This window comes from Lolium perenne, chromosome 7 (assembly GCF_019359855.2).
Source record: "Lolium perenne isolate Kyuss_39 chromosome 7, Kyuss_2.0, whole genome shotgun sequence".
In the NCBI taxonomy this organism is placed as follows: domain Eukaryota; kingdom Viridiplantae; phylum Streptophyta; class Magnoliopsida; order Poales; family Poaceae; genus Lolium; species Lolium perenne.
Genome location: NC_067250.2, coordinates 326,725,084 through 326,743,871, shown reverse-complemented (window position 1 = coordinate 326,743,871; position 18,788 = coordinate 326,725,084). Strand labels below are relative to the sequence as shown.

The window sequence follows — 18,788 nt, the reverse complement described above, 5'->3', positions numbered from 1 at the left end:
AATTCTGAAGAAAAAAAAGAAAAACAAAAGAGGGAGTGAAAAATAATTAGAAACCCAAATGAATTTAAAAAAAATAACTTGAAATAGCCTTTAGTCCCGGTTCGTGTTACAAACCGGGACTAAAGGTCCTTCGCGCCGGCGCATGCCAGCCGCCCACGTGGCGGGGCCTTTAGTTCCGGTTCGTAACCAACCGGGACTAAAGGGGGGACCTTTAGTCGCGCATAATTAGTCCCGGGACTAAAGCCCCTTTTTCTACTAGTGGCAGTTTGTCTCCACTAGCCTCGGAATCAGGGCCGCTGTTTGTCGGCCGGGAATCCCGCGCGCGTCGTCGCTTTTAGCCGCGCGTGCATGCATGACGGGCCCTGCCTCCGGAGAGAGTGGCAGCATGCGCCACGTCGACATGCCTCCCCGCGCGACGGTGGCATGGCCCACCGTGCCCAACGGCGACTCACGGCGCAGCGACGCAGGTAACGTGCCGTCACCTGCTGCGACGGCGGGTCCCTGCTGCCATAGCCCCCGGCGGCAAGCTCCACGTGTCGGCTGGGGCCTGCCGCCACGCATGAGGTGGTCTTTTTTGTCAATTTGATTCAGAGGTGGTCCTTTTTGTCAATGAATTGGGGCAGGTGGTCTCTTTTGGCAAATCTTTTGGCAAAATTTCGCGTTTTCTTCTCCTGCTTTTGAACCACTACTACTTGAAATAGCAGTATATTTTAATTAAATTTTGGTTAAATTCGTATCTCTGCTCATGAAATAGCAGGATTTTTTTGGAAAATTGTTTTTGGAGGTTATGCAAAGATTAGACAGATGCATTTCCTAGACAGGCATTTGCAGACTGAACTCTGGGATTGTGGTCGCCGTATTCAAGCAACAAGCAAGTGAACTGCCATGAGTTGAGTTGCCCCTCCTGAATCTGGAGAATGTTGTTGCTGTGTATTTTTTATCGTCACAGGTCAGAAGCTCTGGCATCCCAGGGGCTAGCAATGCAACAGCCAACAATAGCTCTCAGTGACCACACACACACAATAATGCCATATTCATGTTACATAATCATCCCATTCTAAACACATATGAAGAAGACCAATTGACACAAAGGCAGTGAATTTTCCGTATCTTGTTATCATTATTATCCACTGCACTTGTGCTATTTATATACATCTGTACTGAATATATACAAGTACTGAATGGCGCCCTTCCACACCAACATACAGCCTAGTGTTTATTAACATAGAGCTAACTGCGCGGGTGCGAACTAGAGCACCGTCATGCACTGGGACGCAGATTAGAGACCTGGAAAGATGTTGTCGCCGTCCTCGCCGCCGTCGAGGTAGTTGAACGGCGCGTCCCCCTCGTAGCGGAAGTCCGGGCCGACGTAGCACTTCATCTCGTGGAACAGGTTCAGGTTGTCCACCAGTTTGTGGAAAATGTTGCAGCCGCAGCACTGGTATGCAACAACAAAGGCACTGATGGTTTAGTAGATCCGTAGGTTAAGAGAAGAGGTGCTTTGATAATACGAAGGCACACAGGTAAACATGCATGATAAAAAAAACATTAATGCAGATATATGACCAAAAACGAAAAAAAAATACATACTCTGGAGTTGGTTGGTAACAAATTTAGAATCAGCATCTATTACAATGAATAAGTAATGAGACCGCAACTTGACACTACCCAATAAAGATGGACAAGCAAGTTTGAGTTTGTAGGTCAAAATAACCACTATGGTTATCAAAAAAGTAACACCAGTGGATTAAAGGTTGCTACTGTATATTAGCTGACTAAACACAAACAGTTTTGCATATTTAACCGAAAGAACAGAGTCGTGCACTGAAAGAATAACATGAACTTGTATCAGGGTAAAACAGCACAGCCTGCTATTTTCATCTGTGTAGTATCAGGCCATCTCTTCTGGCACAAGATGGACTAACCCTCTTCAGGCTCGATGTTACAGATGCCGGGCAGATTGCATTTTCAAAATGACTATAGACCTGCAGGACTGGAAGCTGCTTAGCAAGCCAGGCGGCCCAAGCAAGCTCTGGAGGAGTTGATGGCTTCGATGAGAAGCCTGTATGCAAGACTAACTTTCCTTTTAAAAATGTTACAGATGCCAGAGAACAAATTCTGTGCAAGAGCATGTGTCTTATGGTAACAACCTCCATTTGTTAACTACACTACTATGCTTAAATATTCATCACCTCTTGTCATCAAACAGTACAACACAAGGATAACCACCAGCAAGCCCAATTGCTTAGGATAGATTCAGGATGAGCTCAACATGGACCCCTGTCCAGCACCTGACACTACACATGAGCGCAGCAGCAACGATACCTGAACGAAGACGGTGCCGTCGGTGTAGGCGTGCGGGTTGATGGCGCGGGTGGTGCGCTGCCCGCACACGTTGCAGGTGAAGGCCACCCGCATCCTCCGCCGCGGGGACCTCGTGAAGAGCGACCACGGCAGCGTCGACACCTCGGGCCGGCCCGCGCCGCCGGCCGTCGGCGGGCCCTCCATCCCCGACCCCGTCGTCCAGCCGCTCCCCGTCGCCGCGCTCATCACCAGCCCCATCGCCGCGTCCTGCAGGTGACATGCCACGGCGGCCCGGTCAGCGCCCGTCGGCATGAGATCGCGTGAATCAACTCGTCGAGTGGCAGGGAAACAAAATCGCGAGCGGATCGGAGCAGGACGCGTCGGATCGCGGCGGGCGGGGATGAGATCGGGGGGCAGAAGGGCCCGTACCTTGGAGAAGGGCGAGACGGAGAGCCCGTACGGCGCGAGGCCGGCGGGCTCGCGGCCCCCGCCGCCGGCTGAGGACGGCCTGGACCCTCTCGCCGCCTCGTCGCCCCCCTCGCCGTCTCGCCCTGCACACAAACGGTGACGTGAGCACTGGCGCAAGCGCGCAACGGTGGGAGCTGAGAACTTGTGGGGGCGGGAGCACGCACGCTTGGCGGCGGCGGCGACGCGGCGCCGCCGAGGCGCTGCCGGCGGGAAGCGGATCGGGAGGGTGCGGGAGGTGGTGGCGATCGCGACGGACTCCATGGGAGGGAGCAGATTTTTTTCTCTTCCTTTCTCGCCGATCGGGAGCGAAATGCGTTTCGGCAGAAGCGGGTGAGGAATATGTGCACGTCTGTGAAGTCACACATGCTTCATGGACCTGGATAATCCAAACATTTTGCAAACTGTTTGTTTTCAGCGCAAATTCCTGCAAATCAAATTTGGGCTGCAACATAATGTTTGAAAATGCAGGGAAATTCACAGGGAATCATTTCGATTTTCGCCGAAAGCATGATTCGGAATAGCCACTTTGTCAGAAAAGCCATCAGAATTGAGACGAACTGTGTCGAACTTACAGTCTTACAGAAGAAGAAAAAAACTGTATCAAAAGCTGTTATCGTTACCAGGCAAAATTACTGGCAGGAAAAGATTTACATCACATCACATTGCTTTTTTTTTTTTTTTTGAACATCATCGCATTGCTCAACTATCTTTGAAAGTATATGTACAAAAAAAAAACCTATCTCGCAGAGTGAAAAAATGAAACACTAACAGTAACCTCGTATACACCTACCTACGCAAAGGCACGCCCTTCTTTAAAGTCAGAATCCTACATCCGATCATTGATCAGCTCCCAGGGAAGAAAAAAACGCACTCTCGTCATTCATCATCCATGTCGCCGTCGCCGCCCTTGTCGACTTCTTCCTCCACAACTTCATCTCCATCCACCATTTCTTCCGCATCCTCTTCTTCCTCGCTTTCGTCTCCCTCCGCCATTTCTTCCGTATCGCCTTCGTCGCTGCTGGTGGTGTCCTCGCCGGAGGAATCGTCGTCTTCATCCTCGCCATCAGAGGAGGACCCGGAGACCGGGGCGAAGATGTAGTCGTCCATGTATTCTGAGCTGTCGGAGTCGCTGCTCATGCTGAAGAGATACGGGTCTGGGTCATCAACCTTCAAAGAGTAAAATTAACTTGTCAGCATCGTTTTACCGATCGGATAGTTGCATCACTTGATATAGCAGTGACAGAAGACAGATGCCACAGCACGGGGTTTTTCGGCCCAGTTCCAACAACCTCTGTTAAAAGTACTAGGGCAGAAACAACGTGGTACTTACAACAGTGGGTGAACACTGTGTACCAAAACAAAAACACATAATATAGCAGGGGTGTTCTTATGCCAACACAATTCACATACTGCTTGATTTAGACAAAGTGCTTAGTTACAATAAAAATAGAAGCTGTACTGCCTCTCCCCAGGGCCAGCAGTTACTTGGACACAATTGTTCTGTCAGCTACAAAACATACCTACACCCAACTTACTTTCTAACGTGTACAACTAGTCCTTCCCCCTTCAGAATCATTGCAATGAAAACATATGAGTTGAGTCCAATATACCAAGTCAGGGTGCAAATGAACCAGGTTTTTCACTTCCCAAAATTTATATGGGAAAATAAGACGCAGGAGTGATACACTATTTGAGCTTTATTAAAGCGTGATCATGACTCAAACAAAAAATGTATAAATAGCCCCATATATAAATTCAGAACCAAGCCTACGCAACATATTAGGCCATACCTACCAAGTTCTGCATCCGAACAATACAACAGTCGGCAAGAAACACAACGTGTTTAGTAAAAACAAAGAACAAACCTCATCAAAGTTTGCAACGGAGGGGTCTTCACTTCCACCAGCTCCCCAGATCTTGATGCTCGTATCAATGCCACTGCTTGCGAAAATACTCTCGGAAGGGTGCTGTTCAACACAGTTCACAATCCGTTTATCTCCTTTCATCACACGTATAAGCTCCCCACCCTTCTTTCTCCAAATAAATACATAGCCACAGTCTGATCCGGAGGCAACAAAGTCATAATTGGGACCAAGGAAGTTAACACCCTTGACGGTTTGCATGTTCTGGTGTCCCTTGAAAGTCTGAGGTAATGTGGCACCCATGGTTTCATCCATCAGGAGTTTCTCGCCAACCTTGAAATTGTTGAAGTGCAACCCGTGCTCTCTCTCGAAAAGGTAGATGTTGTCATAACTGTAGGACGCCAACATCTCGCCGGCCTGTGAGAAAGCCAGGCCGGTTATTCCGTCTTTGTTTTGACCGATCAAATGCGGCGGGCAGAAGTGCTCGACTGGGGTACCGAAAAGGGAACCCCCGTTCACAAAACTCTTGCGGCGGTCATATAGCCTGACATACTCGTCGGATCCGGAGAGCGCGAAATAACATGGATTTCTTGGGTCCATGGCGACAGCATAGAGTTCGATGATCTTGGTTGTCTTGTCGTTAATAGACGGGCAGCTGAAGAGCTTGGTGGCCTCTTTCCCCCTTAGGTCAAACTGGGAGGAAAACCGAGTCAGCGACAGAGGAACCCTGCGGCGATAATTCACAAATGAAGGAAGCGAGTTGGTATGTAAGAACTTACATGCCACACGGAGCCATCTCCCCCGCAGCTATAGAACGTGTGCGGGCTCCCCGGCTCAACGGCCAGCCGGTGGACCGGATACTCCAGTTCGACAAACCTGTCCACAACCACAGGACCGCCTTCTCGCATCTGCAAATGCCTCACCTGTTTCACCGCCGCAACCATGACCAAATGAGCAAACAAAAAAAGCACAAGATGAAACATAGAACCGTCGATTCGGGTGTGTGTATTGTACCTCCCCGTCGGCACCGGCCGTGACGATGCTCCGGTCACCCGAGGAGGGCATGAACTGCGCGTGGAGCACGTTGTTCTCGTGGCCGGTGTGGAGGCTCGTGGCCGGCGTCCCGGCCTCCCAGTCCCACAGCACCAGGGTCATGTCGTCCGACCCGGACAGCAGCAGGCTCCCGCTGCTGTTGAAGCTCACGGTGTTCACGCAGCCCCGGTGCTCCCGCAGCCTCTTCTGAATACCCAGAGACTGCACAAAGTCCTGCGGAGGCAGAGAGGCAGATTCCCATTGTTACAAGCAAGAGATGAACTGCAAACTACTATTAGAAGATGGTGACCCGCCGTGAAATTGGCAAGCGGGGTGCAGCGAGGGCGATCTAAGACTAGGTTAGCCGCGCTGAATCTCGCTAGGTCGACCCAATCTTGTTCGATTTCGAGGTGGTGGCGGCGCGAGCGGAGGAGAGGGGCGGAGGGGGGAGGAAGGGAGAGAGAGGGGGGACGGACCCTGGAAGCCATGAAGGCGTTGGCGAAGCGCTTGGGCCGCAGGCGGCCGACCTCCCGCTCCCATAGCCCCGCCATCCGCGTCCCCTCCGCCGGCATCGCCGCCGCCGCCGCGAGGGTTTCCCGGCTTCTTTCGGACTCCTCTTTTTTCTGAGATGTTCTTTCGTGGAAGAGGGAGACGCAAGATGGCGGAAGGCCCATGGCGGTGACTGAGGTCAGATCTGGTCCGTCCATCTCAGAACGAAGGGGCCAGATCCAGCGGTTCCTTCCCCAAAGCGTGCATTTGCTGGGCCTGGGCCCTAGCATGGACTTCTTTTGGGCCCGCTCAACGGCTAACCAGATGAACATCCTGGCAAACCCCTCAAAAAAACATCCTGGCACTGTCTACAAGTTACCGTGGTAACAAAAATGTGCAAAATTGTTTGGGTGTTTGCATTTACCTGGAGTAACCGGCGCTATGCTTTCAGTGATAGGTGACGTGCCCGTCAACAGCGAGACGTTAGTGATGACTTCGTCAACCTCGAGATATGCCGGCTCGGTACCTTGTAGGTGTTCATAGGAGTAGGATCTGTGTGCGTTCATATGGGTGAGACATGCGTGTTTGTTTGTAAGCTGCTGTGTTGTACTATGTTCTCAAAAAAAAAAATTGTGATTTCAGTCAACCTAACAATTCTTATATGGAGCAAAAAACATCAGAAAAGCAGGAACTTGAAATGTTAGTAGCTCGACACATTCTCCATACTTGCCACAGTAACTGCTAGAGAATATATACAATAATTAGATAAGATGCCAGTCACCAGAAAACCGTTGTCCCGAAACATTTTAACGTCAGGAAGATTAACTGCATTAAAATAATATGTACATGTGCTGAAAGAGTGACAAGGAAACACACAAGAGAACTACACACATCCTAATAACTAAGCACACAAGCTTTCCTAAGTTTGAAGGCTTGTGTCCAACTATCCCAGGAAACTAGGAACAACTCTTCAAACAGTAGCCTGACATAGCCTCCATCCTCGCTACAATAACAGCATCATTCATCATTCATCATTTGTATATTCAATATCGCCGGCCAAGGACCGGTAACGACCCAGCCTTCAGCCGAGACAAAATTTGATTTCAGCAAGACATTTAACCCATCAAACCTTGGTTCTTCTGCTCAGTGGATAAATACTGCTTCACTGGACAGTTCTATCTGCCGGGCTGGTAAACTGGCCATACATATTTTGCTGACTTGCTGTCATGTACCTCCACTCGTCATCTTTCTGATCTTCGTCTCCATCCGTCTCATCATCATCGTCAAAGTAATCATCATATTCCTCCTCCTCCTCCTCCTCATCATCATCATCATCATAATCATCATCATCATCATCATCATCATCATCAGACGACGACGACGACGAATCAAAGCGCGCAGATAACACGTAAGCAGAGCAATCGGAATCACTGCCTGTGCTACGGACAAGAGACGGATTTGAATCAACCTTCATAAAGTAAAATTCAGATGTCAAAAACTGAATTATCAATAACATATTCATCTCTGGATATAGCAGTAACAATACAAGCAAATAATAAAGCATGGATATTCTGACGCCAACATATTTACATTCGCAGAATTTGCTTTATCATGTGTAAAATTGGTCTGTCCCTATCTAGCATCTTTGCAGTGAAATTAAAGACTCGCGTCCAATATCCCAATGTCATGGTGCAAACCCTTTCATTTCTGATTTCTTGACAACTCAAAAGGAAAACATGCAGCAGGGCATTACACACTAGCTTGAGGTACATGCAAAATCATAAAGCACAAACATATCCCGAGAAATGTATTTTTTTTACAGGTATTATCGGAGTATTATGTATAATACTCCTACTGAAAGTCTAAAACTAGCCTACCGGAAATATTACACCAAATTTGAGAAGCTGTGCAACGAAAGAACATAACTATCCATGTGAAACACATAGTATCTGAGTAAAAAAAGAACACACCTCATCAAAGCGAGCAGTGGAGGGGTTCTCATTATCACCGGGTGCCCAAATCTTGACATCTGCATCAATGCCACAACTCGCAACAACAATCTCAGTAGGATGTTGTTTAACACAGTTCACAATCCGTTTATCTCCTTTCATCACTCGTATAAGCTCCCCGTCCTTCTTTCTCCAAATAAATATATTGCCACAGTCTGATCCAGAGGTAACATAGTCACAATTGGGACCAAGGAAGCTAACACCTTTAATGGCATGCTTGTTCTCGTGGCCCTTGAAGGTCCGAGGTACAGGCAACTTCTCCACGGCAATGCCACCAAAATCGTTGAAGTGTAACCCATGCTCTCTCGAAAAAAGGTAGATGTTGTCATGACGATAGGATGCTAATAGCTCGCCGGTCTGTGAGAAAGCCAAACCGGCGATTCCATCTCTCTTATTACAAATCAAATCTGGAGGGCAGAATTGCTCAAATGGGATACCAAATTTAGACCTTTCCAGATCAATCTTACGGGCATCATATAACCGTACATACTCATCATCTCCGGAAACTGCAAAACAAGAGGGATATCTCGGGTCCAGGGCAATAGCATAGAGTTGCATGGTGTCACCTGATAAGTAATCAAAGCTTCTAACTGCACCACATTTGAAGAGCTTCCTGGGGCGTTTTTCTCTCAGGTCAAACTGAAGGGAAGAGAAGACAAAGTCAGCAGCAGAGGAATTCAGCAGAGATAGTTACAAGTGGGAAGTAAGTTCACAACTTACATGCCAAACAGAGCCATCCTCCACACAGCTAAAGAATGTATGACTTCCCGGCTGAACAGCCAACTGGGTCACCATGTACCTCAGGTCAGCAAGCTTATCAGTAGACACACAACCCCCTTCTTGTATACGTGAACGCCTCACCTGTTGCACAGCCACACCGAATACCCGACCCATGACCATATGAGCAATGTAAAAAAGCTCAAGACTGGCAGCATGTGTATACCTCGGCATCAGCGCCGCACGTGATGATGCTCTGATCATCCGATAAGGGCATGAACCGCGCGTCCAGCACATCGTTACCATGCCCGGTGTGGAACTTCAGTGCCGATGCTGGCTCTTCCAAGTTCCACAGCACGGCAGTCTCATCGTCTGAAGAAGACAGGAGCAGGCTCCCGCTAGTGTTGAAGCATATGCTGTTCACGGCACCCTTGTGGTTGCGCAGCCTTTTCTGGATACCCAGGGAATGCACAAAGTCCTGCGCAGCAAGCCAAACGACAGATTAATTCTGCTCTTCAGTCTCAAATGGAGTAAATGACTGGCTGGTCCTGCGGCGTCCCCTCGCCGACTCCTCTAGGCACATATGGGTGGGGGTTACATTGACCCGGGAAACTCTGTGCCACAGAGGTGCCTAGCATGGTCGAGAGTCGAGCCAAGGCCTTGATGAGCAAGTGTGAGTGGTGGCTAATCTCCTAGATTAGATTTGTAAGAAAAAAATCCATTGTTCTAGCCGCTAGGCTATCCTTCTATGAATAATGAACAAATTTCCATGGTTTATTCTAGAAAAAAAGCTTAAAAATTGCAGACTAAATTAAATTTTTGGAGAAAAATAATCCACATTTCCTCGTCATTGTGGTCGTCAGTGGAAGGCTGCAAGAACCCCAAATCCTAGGTGAATCGCAGTAACCTCGGTAGCAGATACTGAACTTGCTCACGATAAAACTAATGTTGCCGATTTGAAGGTCCAATGGCTGGCTCAAGAAGAGTGAAGTTGTGAAGGGGCGGGGAGAATAGAGGGGTGGAAATGGACCTCGGAGGCCATGAAGGCGTCGGCGAAGCGCTTGGGCGGGAGGCGGCCGACCTCGCGCTCCCACAGCCGCGCCATCCGCGTCCCTTCCGCCGGCATCGCCTCCTCCGTCGTCGGCCAGGGTTTCTTCTCCCCTTTCTCTTCTCCCTCTCTCACTCTGCTTTTTTTAGGGGAACACTCTCACTGTGCTGCTTGTGCTTTTGTTTGGAGGGGTCTTATGATTCGGCAACAAAAGAAACATAACAAAATTCTACGTTGTTTTATTTCTTTTATATTTTTGAGTTGCAGTTTTTTAAACTATACCCATTTGAAAATCATGGATTCGTCGTTTTGTGTATCTACATGGAGTTCGGTATTTTGAAAAAAAATATTAAGTCAATTTCACGTTTTATTGAAAAGAATTCAAAATTTATTCTATCAGCATACAAGATCTTACAACGAATACCTTGTATTTTAATGAATGGAAAATGTTTTTTTTTGCGTCGAACCGCTAGGAATACCTTCAGACGTAAACGGACGCGTGATCGATTTCGACCATTTAGACCGACGCAGACGGACCTGGCCGATCAGTTTTGACGTCCATTTTGTGTGAGATGCCAAAAGCACACAAGCTTTCCCAAGTCTAAAGGCTTGTCCAACTATCCCAGGAAATCACGAACGACTCTTCAAACAGTAGCCTGACATTGACATAGCTTCCATCCTCGCTACAGTATAGTGGTGGGCTGGATCTTTTGTAGAATTTAAAAACACTGTTTCATTCGTCTAGAAAAACAACATTATTCATCATTCATATATTCAATATCCCCTCATCATCACCGTTCACCGGCGAAGCGGGTCTCAGGGACCATTGCCTCCAGCACGACCGTGGCAGGAGCTGCCACCATGTCGACATCGACACCTACTCACATCTCCAAGTCGCATACCAATTCACGCGAGGACGTTGAGGACGGCCTCATGCCAGAGGCCAGTGGCTCCTGGATCCATCCTCTGCTATAAGCGACATCTCCACCATGTTCCAGGTTCCTACCGAGCTCCATGATGCAATCTATAAAACTAACAAAGAGATTGGTTATGCCGTGTTATTCACATCGGCTTGGGGCTCTGTATTTATATAGGCTCAACTGAGCTAGGGTTTACAGGTTAGTTTAGATTACAATCTCAACAATACATATCTATCTATTCACCTATATCTCGTCAGCATATTTATCTAACAACTCCAGTTCCGGTTAGGGTCGTATCATCTCTAACCTCTTTTAACAGCCCCTCTCGATCCAAACGTGTACTGGCTAGACACAGATCAAACTTCAGTCGATCGAAGACGTCCCGCGAGAGAGCCTTGGTAAAGATATCTGCTAACTGATCTTGAGATGAAATAAACTGCACCTTCAGAGCCCCTGCAGCGACCTTCTCACGTACAAAGTGAAAGTCGATTTCTATGTGCTTCATTCGAGCGTGAAACATCGGATTAGCAGTGAGGAACGTAGCCCCAAGATTATCACACCACAAAGTCGGTGGCTGAGGCTGAAACACTCCTAGTTCCCTGAGAACTGACTGCAACCAAATGACTTCAGCCGTTCCATTTGCAATGGCTTTATACTCCGCCTCCGTGCTTGAACGACTAACAGTTGGCTGCTTCCGTGAACTCCATGACACTAGATTGGGTCCATAGAAAACGGCATAGCCACCAGTCGATCTACGATCATCTGGGCATCCAGCCGAGTCCGCGTATGTATACACGCTCAATTCTGTTGACGATGACCTCTGAATCTGTAAGCCCATATTTACTGTCCCTTTGACATATCGCAAAATTCTTTTGACTGCTGACCAATGTACATCAGTAGGAGCAGCTAGAAACTGGCACACTCGATTTACCGCAAATGAAATATCTGGCCGAGTTAAGCAAAGGTACTGCAATGCGCCCACTGTACTCCTATACATAAACGCTGAATCATCAGTCAGCAAAGTTCCAGAATTTCTGCTGATCTTCTCTGAAGATGACATTGGTGTTGAGATATCCTTGCAGTTGATCATGTTTACTTTCTGAAGTAGATCAGCTGCATACTTGGCTTGAGTCAGCGCCACACCATTATCTGTATCAGTCACCTCAACACCAAGAAAGAATGACAGCTTACCCAAGTCCTTTACTGCAAACGAATCACTTAGTTGTTTCATCAATCTGTTCACTGCCTGCTTGCATGACCCAGTAATGATGATATCGTCGACATAGATAAGCATATAGATGATCACTTGCCTGTGAACAAACACGAACAAGGAGGTGTCTGCCTTCGATGGAACAAACCCCAAAGACTGAAGCTTGGAGCTAAGTTTGGAATACCAGGCCCTTGGTGACTGCTTGAGTCCCTAGAGGGATTTCTGAAAACGACACACATGGTGTGGAAAATCTTTGTCAACGTATCCTGGCGGCTGATACATGTATACCTCCTCCTGAATATCGCCGTGGAGAAATGCATTTTACACATCAACTTGATGGAGCTGCCATCCCCTGGACACGGCGATAGACAAAATCAGCCGAACCGTGGTGGGCTTAACCACGGGAGAGAACGTATCAGTGTAGTCAATTCCTTGTCGCTGAGTAAAACCTTTTGCAACCAGCCTAGCTTTATAACGATCCACGGAGCCATCTGGTTTTTGCTTCAACTTAAAAACCCACTTGCAGCCAACGATGAGGCGACCAGGTGGAGGAGCAACCAGGCGCCAAGTATGATTGAATGCACGCTTCTTCGGGTCATAGCGGACAATGCCATCAAACAGACGAACAGGTTTCACCGAGCGACGTGCAGGTAGAACAGGTGAAGGAGCACCAGCGGCCGTGGAGGTGGCGAGAGAATCCTCCGTTTGAGCAGAGGAGGGCGAGGATGCCGGTCCGTTGCCGTCATAGGCCGGTTCATGGGCCGTCGCAGATGGCGTGCGTGGCGGGGAATCACTGTCGGCTCGGTCGGCGTCGTCCGGGGCTGCACCACCAGGCCCCGCCGCGGGTGGGAGATCGTCGTGTATGGGTGCGTGCACCACATGCAGCTGCCGATCAACGTGCTGCTGCTGCTGGTCGTCAGAACCTGAAACATTCCGAGAGATCAAAGAATCAGTAGCACCTGCCATATCAGTGCACAAAGGATCATCCATATCCGGTTCAGAAAGAAGGATGGCATCTTCGGTGGGATGAGGGTGGGGGGTAGATTTATCACCACAAAAGGGGTAGAAATTTTCGTCGAATACGACATCGCGCGACACATAGATCCGTCCTGTGGATCGATCGAGACAACGAAAGCCTCGATGGTCAGGACTATACCCGAGGAACACACACAGACGCGAACGAAAACTGAGTTTGTGGTTGTTATACGGCCTAAGGTTAGGCCAACACGCGCACCCAAACACGTGGAGGGAACCGTAGTCAACTCCCTTTTTGAATAACTTAGTGACAGAAATTGAGTTGTGGATGACTCTACTTGGCATACGATTAATCAGATAGCAAGCAGTAAGAATGGCGTCATCCCAAAACCTGAGAGGTGCAGATGCTTGAGCTAGGAGAGCAAGAGCTGTTTCGACTAGGTGTCTGTGCTTGCGCTCGATGGCGCCGTTTTGCTGGTGGGTATGTGGGCAGGAAATGCGATGTGTAATGCCGGTATCTCTGAAGTAGGAATTGAGTTTGTGATATTCTCCTCCCCAGTCGAACTGAACTGAGAGGATTTTAGTGCCAAGAGCAAGTTCAACCCGCTTTTGAAATTGATAAAAGACGCGTTCAACATCAGACTTGTGTTTCAGCAAATATACCCATGTGAATTTACTAAAATCATCGAGAAAACTGACATAATATTTGAACCCGCCAGCTGACTTAATTGCTGGTCCCCATACATCCGTATGCACGAGTTCTAAAGGAACTTGGGAAACACGACTAGAAACTGCATAAGGCAGTTGATGAACCTTAGCTTGCTGGCATGCATCACAGACATGCGGCACTACATTATTTTGTGTAAATCCTAATTTATTGGATCGAAGGATGGCCTGGACGACAGGTTCTGCAGGGTGTCCGAGTCGACGATACCACAGTTCCTTGGACGGTGAGATGGTGTGCGCTTGCGGAGGTCGTGATGAATGGCGAGGATGGAGTGGAGGAACTCTGGGTACAGGCCATCTTGTGCTCTACCTTGAAGCAGCGTTGCCCTCGTGGTGAGGTCCTTAACAAAGAAATATTCATGATGAAGTTCAATAAGATAGTGGTTATCATTGGCAAGTTTATGAGTCGATAATAGATTTTTGCTAATGCGAGGAGCATGGAGGACATTAGATAGTCGAAGTGGGCGAGAAAAACCGGATAAGCTAGATTCACCAATGTGCAAGATAGGTATGTGCGTACCGTTGGCCACCTGGATCTGCTCGTTGCCTTTGTAGTTCTCGTGAACATGGAGGCGCTCGATGTCATTCGTCATATGATCGGTTGCACCTGAATCCATGTACCAGTTTGGATCGCTGGTGTAACTGTCGTTGGCGTTGGTGTAGTTGGCGGCGGCGCGAGTGGAGCTCTCTGGCTGGATCGCGTGATTGAACCGTGAGTAGCAGCGTAGAGCATCATGGCCGTAGACGCCACAGATTTGGCAAGTTGATTTGCCGCCGCGTCCACGTCCTCCACCCTGGGCGTCACGCCCAAAGTTATCGCCACGGCCACCGCCATGGCCTCCTCCGTTGTAGCCGCCGTTGTAGCCGCCACCATTGTAGCCGCCGCCGTTGTAGCCGCCATTGTAGCCGCCGTTGTAGCCACCGTAGCGGCCTCCGCCATTGCCACGGCCTCCGTCGCCACGGCCGCGTCCGCCACGGTGGAAGTTCCCGCGCCCGCCACCGCGGGAGGCATTGTTGGCGGAGTGCTGAAACGGTGCGTCGTGGTGGCCGCCCGAGCCGCGGCCTCCAGTCCGTGCCTCATAGGCGGTGAGATGCCCGTAGAGGTCTCCCAGGGTGAAGTCCTCGTTGGCAGCGATCACACTCATCGAGGTGGTGAAGTTCTCGTGGTCCTCGCCAAGGCCAGCGAGGATGTACGAGACGATCTCGTCGTCGCCGAGGGGATTGTCGATTGTCGCCATCGTATCGGCGATCTTCTTGGTGTGCTGGAAGTAGGCAGACATGGATGTGTCCCTCTTCTTCGGCTTCACCAGCGCGGTTCGGAGTTGTACGATCCGCGCCTTGGACCTGAACGCAAACGTCCGATCCAGAGCCTCCCACACCTGCTCCGACGTCTTCAGGAGCTGAACGTGGCCAAGAACGGCCGGTGTGAGGGAGGAGAGCAGGCCGCTAAGGACCTGCTGGTCCTGCTTGCGCCAGGCGGCGTACTCCGGGTTGTCGACCTGGCTCGAGCTTCCGACCGCGGCAGGGACGCGCTTCGGTGGAGCAGCGTTTGAACCGTCGACGAAGCCGAACAGATCGTTGCCGTAGAGTGCCGGCAGAGCCTGGGCCTTCCAGAGCAGGTAATTTTCCTGGTCAAGCTTGATGGAGATGGCGGCGCTCAGCGTGGCCGCGATGTTGATCGGAGCGGACGGCGAGTTGGTTGGAGCCATGAACGATTAGGAGTGTTGGCTCTGATACCATATAAAACTAACAAAGAGATTGGTTATGCCGTGTTATTCACATCGGCTTGGGGCTCTGTATTTATATAGGCTCAACTGAGCTAGGGTTTACAGGTTAGTTTAGATTACAATCTCAACAATACATATCTATCTATTTACCTATATCTCGTCAGCATATTTATCTAACAACTCCAGTTCCGGTTAGGATCGTATCATCTCTAACCTCTTTTAACACAGTCGACATCGTCGGTGCTGAGCTTGCTGCTTCTACGCCCACCTCTATTCGTCGGAATGCCCAAGCAACGACGCCTACGCATTTGTGTCTTGCGATCATCTCATCTGCAACACCAAATTCGACCACGACCACCTGCAGCGTCATCCCCGAACTGGCTACACCTGCGAACAGCGACAAGGCACTTGACATGGACGTCATGGGTGATACTGCACCGATGCATGCCATCTGCTTTCCAGGTGGCCTCAACGACAGAACAAGCGAAGAACATGTGGACGACGTGTCCCTGACTCTCTGGAGTTTCTCACAGATCCTTCAACACATGCCACCAAGGCTGCTGGCAGACGCATACAAGGTGTTTCATGATGCATGTAGTGTGACCGCATTTGTGCCATGGCCACCACCTAGCTGCACTCATTCAAAATCACCTTTGCTCAATGAACATGACTTATTCCATAATGTGCAGCTAAAGCATGGCAAAGAATTCATAGCTGTTTGGGTGAGGTCAACTTTATTACCAACCAGTACAAGATATTAAGAATAATCAAGAGCAATGGAGTGCAATATGTCCTGGAGTGAGAGGAGATGGACATCAGTCAGATAAGACAAGAGCATCTCTAGCAGAGAGCCCGTATATCTCCGAATCGAAAAGACGGAGTTCGGTCTCCTGAGCTGTTCAGTTTAGATGGTTTTTGTCACGCAGATTAGAAACCGAACTCACGAACTGAAAAAACGAAAATCAAACGTGACGGGAAAATGTGATGCGACGATCTTGCGAAATTGAACCCATTTTGCTCCGATCGAGCTACGTTCATAAACTAGCCAAAATACGTAGCATTTCGAGCTACATTCGATAATTTGAGACCTAAACTACTAGATTAGGCCCCGGATTGTCACCGGGGCAGTTCTTGCAGCGGCGGAGGGTTTTTCCGCGCCGGCGACTCCTACGAGACGATGAGCGCGACCACCTCGAACGCCGCCGCCTCCACCGAGCTCCCGCAGGCTAGAGGCGGCCTGTCTGCGTCGTCGTCGTCATCGTCGTTGCCGTCGCCGCACGGGGGAAGCGCCGGCAGCGGCGAGCTGCACGAGCCGGCGGGGGCGCCTCCTCGGCTTCTCCTTTGCGCGCCTCCTCGCGCTCTGCCCGGCGCGCGAAAGCACGCGGCCACTTCCGTGCTGCCCGCTTCCAAGCGTCGTCGGAGCGCACCCGCCTCGCGCGGTCCACCTCCGACCGTACACCCGACAGACGCGGAGCTGGCTTCCCGCCGCCGATTCGCCCCCCTCCCCTACCTACGCGTCTAAAGCGGCCCATTGCGGACGAAGGGGTGGTGGCGACAGCGGCGGCGGCGGCGGAATTGCTCGCCGGAGAGGAGGCAGGCGGCGGTGGAGGAAGTGGTAGCGGCGGAGGGGAGTAGGGTTTGGAAGCCGAACTCCCCTCCGCGGCCCCTTTTAATACGGGGTGGCCGCCGAGTTTCTCGAGACCCTGAACTCGTTTTACGGGCTAGGCGCGAGTTCGGGCTCCGTTCTGGCCCACTTTCCGCCTGAACCCGTAAAATTGCCGGACTTTTTCGGTTTCAGCCCGTTTTACAGCACTGTTAGAGTTGCTCTAAGTGTGGTGCTGAAGCCCCTATGGCTAACTACTCTTGGCATCAGGGACGGAGCTAGAAATTTGATGCGATGGTGTCAGCTCTATGTTCGCTGGTGCCATCTTCAAAAATAATGAGTGCTTAGTGTAGATTTAGTGAGAGATTTACATAATTCGCTGGTGTCAGCTGACACCAATATCATTGAAGCAGCTCCGTCCCTGCTGGCATGTGCATGAAACTGCCAATGTGTAATGTTGTGGTTGGATTTCACTCGAGTGCACTAGTTGTTGTTGGGCTGAGATCAATTTGAGCGGTTCATAATGGACAAGTTTCCTTCTACAACAAAATTTATTATGCTACAATATCTGCACTATAACGGACCTCCAGCTACTTATGAATCTGATTGTGTGGCATCAACAAGATATTTGTTGGTTTGTAGTGCATCTCCATTTGAGGTTTTTTCTTCCCGACATTTGGGAATGGTTGTAGTTTCTATACCAGTACTTGAAGAAGCACAATCAGTTGCTATGCCACTTACTGCGTCTGCGGATATACTTTAGACTGCTATTTCTTATTCCACAAAGCTACGTTCAGGGAAGGATGCAATGCAAGTTGTGAACAAATGGATAGTAATGAGATGCACCATTTATGTCTGGAACTTTTTTTTAGCTGACTTATGTCTAGAACTCTTTGGTGATGGAGCTGGTGCTTGATGTTTACGACAGCTCGTCCCTCAACTGTCACTTTATTCAGAAAGCTTATGACCTCATGCATTGGAAAATTCCATGGTTATTCAGCTGTCCAATATTGGGGAGTTGGTTTATGTTTTGTCCAGCTCAAAAGAAATTGAAGGATAATTTGACATGGCATTAGCTGTTGAATGGGAACCATGGAATTTTGGGATACACTCTTGGACAAATTGTCCTAATATTTTTGCTGGCGGCCCTGGTGTACCTACGTTATTGTGGATTCAGTTTGCGACAAAGAGCAGTCTTGGTTCCCCGGATGAGCTAAATTCTAGCATTACGATTGTGAAGTTGCATGGCTTATTGCTGGAGATGGTTGAGCTTCGACCTTGGCCTTCTTGGGAGTTGATCTCATGCATTGTTGCTGTGATTATATGTTTGTTTGGTACCTCCCATATTATGGCCAGATCTGTTTTCACGTTGAAGGACATTTATTCCAGACCGACTCACTACCTTGAGGTGCACAACTTGTATGCAATTTTTGTGAAGTTACTTGCATTGGCAGTTCTACATGCTGGGAAGTTATATTGGCTACAGAGGACTACACTCTAGCTGTCACCAGTTCATCATTGAAGATATATTTTGGTTCTCAACCTTTGGAATGGAAAATCACATGGTTCTTTTGTCCTTGTCCTGCAATTTCATCGAGCAATAGGCTACAGATGCAACCAGTTGGTGTTCATTTGAAATTCAATGTTGCATTCTTGTTCTTTTGGGAAATAAGAAGTACTATTGATAGTGTCATATAT

The 18,788-nt window shown here is 49.1% G+C and overlaps 3 protein-coding genes across 6 annotated transcripts; all 3 read right to left on the bottom strand.

Annotated features, from left to right (window-relative positions):
• Positions 1-1,081: 1,081 nt before the first annotated feature.
• Positions 1,082-3,105, bottom strand: LOC127319229 (uncharacterized). Its single transcript, XM_051349465.2, has 4 exons — positions 2,937-3,105; positions 2,734-2,855; positions 2,326-2,571; positions 1,082-1,438 (listed from the first exon to the last, which is right to left on the bottom strand). Exons 1-4 carry the CDS (start codon positions 3,031-3,033, stop codon positions 1,280-1,282), a joined length of 624 nt encoding a protein of 207 aa, XP_051205425.1. The 5' UTR covers positions 3,034-3,105; the 3' UTR covers positions 1,082-1,279.
• Positions 3,106-3,444: 339 nt separating this feature from the next.
• On the bottom strand, positions 3,445-6,300 carry LOC127319174 (uncharacterized). The gene is made up of 5 exons (XM_051349386.2): positions 6,143-6,300; positions 5,649-5,900; positions 5,414-5,557; positions 4,638-5,327; positions 3,445-3,939 (listed from the first exon to the last, which is right to left on the bottom strand). The coding sequence occupies exons 1-5, from the start codon at positions 6,236-6,238 to the stop codon at positions 3,649-3,651; spliced, it is 1,473 nt and encodes a 490-aa protein (XP_051205346.2). The 5' UTR covers positions 6,239-6,300; the 3' UTR covers positions 3,445-3,648.
• A 667-nt stretch (positions 6,301-6,967) lies between these two features.
• On the bottom strand, positions 6,968-10,099 carry LOC127319176 (uncharacterized). Of its 4 annotated transcripts, none has more exons than XR_007862440.2 (6): positions 9,912-10,099; positions 9,108-9,359; positions 8,885-9,025; positions 8,126-8,803; positions 7,285-7,589; positions 6,968-7,158 (listed from the first exon to the last, which is right to left on the bottom strand). XR_007862440.2 is itself a non-coding variant. In XM_051349388.2 (6 exons), exons 1-5 carry the CDS (start codon positions 10,005-10,007, stop codon positions 7,318-7,320), a joined length of 1,473 nt encoding a protein of 490 aa, XP_051205348.1. In that variant the 5' UTR covers positions 10,008-10,099; the 3' UTR covers positions 6,968-7,158; positions 7,285-7,317. The 4 variants fall into 4 exon arrangements, 3 of the variants coding, with proteins under 3 accessions (XP_051205348.1, XP_051205347.1, XP_051205349.1); XM_051349388.2 differs by having other exon boundaries at positions 7,285-7,623; XM_051349387.2 differs by having other exon boundaries at positions 6,968-7,623.
• Between the last annotated feature and the right edge of the window lie 8,689 nt (positions 10,100-18,788).

What these genes read in the sequence shown, in the direction of transcription:
- LOC127319174 (XM_051349386.2), bottom strand. Translation starts at nt 6,238, where the DNA reads ATGCCGGCGGAGGGGACGCGGATGGCGGGGCTATGGGAGCGGGAGGTC. An exon ending in ACGCCTTCATGGCTTCCAGG is followed by an intron (nt 5,901 to 6,142) that starts GTCCGTCCCCCC and finishes CTGCCTCCGCAG; the next exon opens with GACTTTGTGCAGTCTCTGGG. An exon ending in GAGATGGCTCCGTGTGGCAT is followed by an intron (nt 5,328 to 5,413) that starts GTAAGTTCTTAC and finishes TTTTCCTCCCAG; the next exon opens with TTTGACCTAAGGGGGAAAGA.
- LOC127319229 (XM_051349465.2), bottom strand. Translation starts at nt 3,033, where the DNA reads ATGGAGTCCGTCGCGATCGCCACCACCTCCCGCACCCTCCCGATCCGC. An exon ending in CGTCGCCGCCGCCGCCAAGC is followed by an intron (nt 2,856 to 2,936) that starts GTGCGTGCTCCC and finishes GTTTGTGTGCAG; the next exon opens with GGCGAGACGGCGAGGGGGGC. An exon ending in ACGGCACCGTCTTCGTTCAG is followed by an intron (nt 1,439 to 2,325) that starts GTATCGTTGCTG and finishes GTTGCATACCAG; the next exon opens with TGCTGCGGCTGCAACATTTT.
- LOC127319176 (XM_051349387.2), bottom strand. Translation starts at nt 10,007, where the DNA reads ATGCCGGCGGAAGGGACGCGGATGGCGCGGCTGTGGGAGCGCGAGGTC. An exon ending in ACGCCTTCATGGCCTCCGAG is followed by an intron (nt 9,360 to 9,911) that starts GTCCATTTCCAC and finishes CTTGCTGCGCAG; the next exon opens with GACTTTGTGCATTCCCTGGG. An exon ending in CCACTGCTCGCTTTGATGAG is followed by an intron (nt 7,624 to 8,125) that starts GTGTGTTCTTTT and finishes TACTTTATGAAG; the next exon opens with GTTGATTCAAATCCGTCTCT.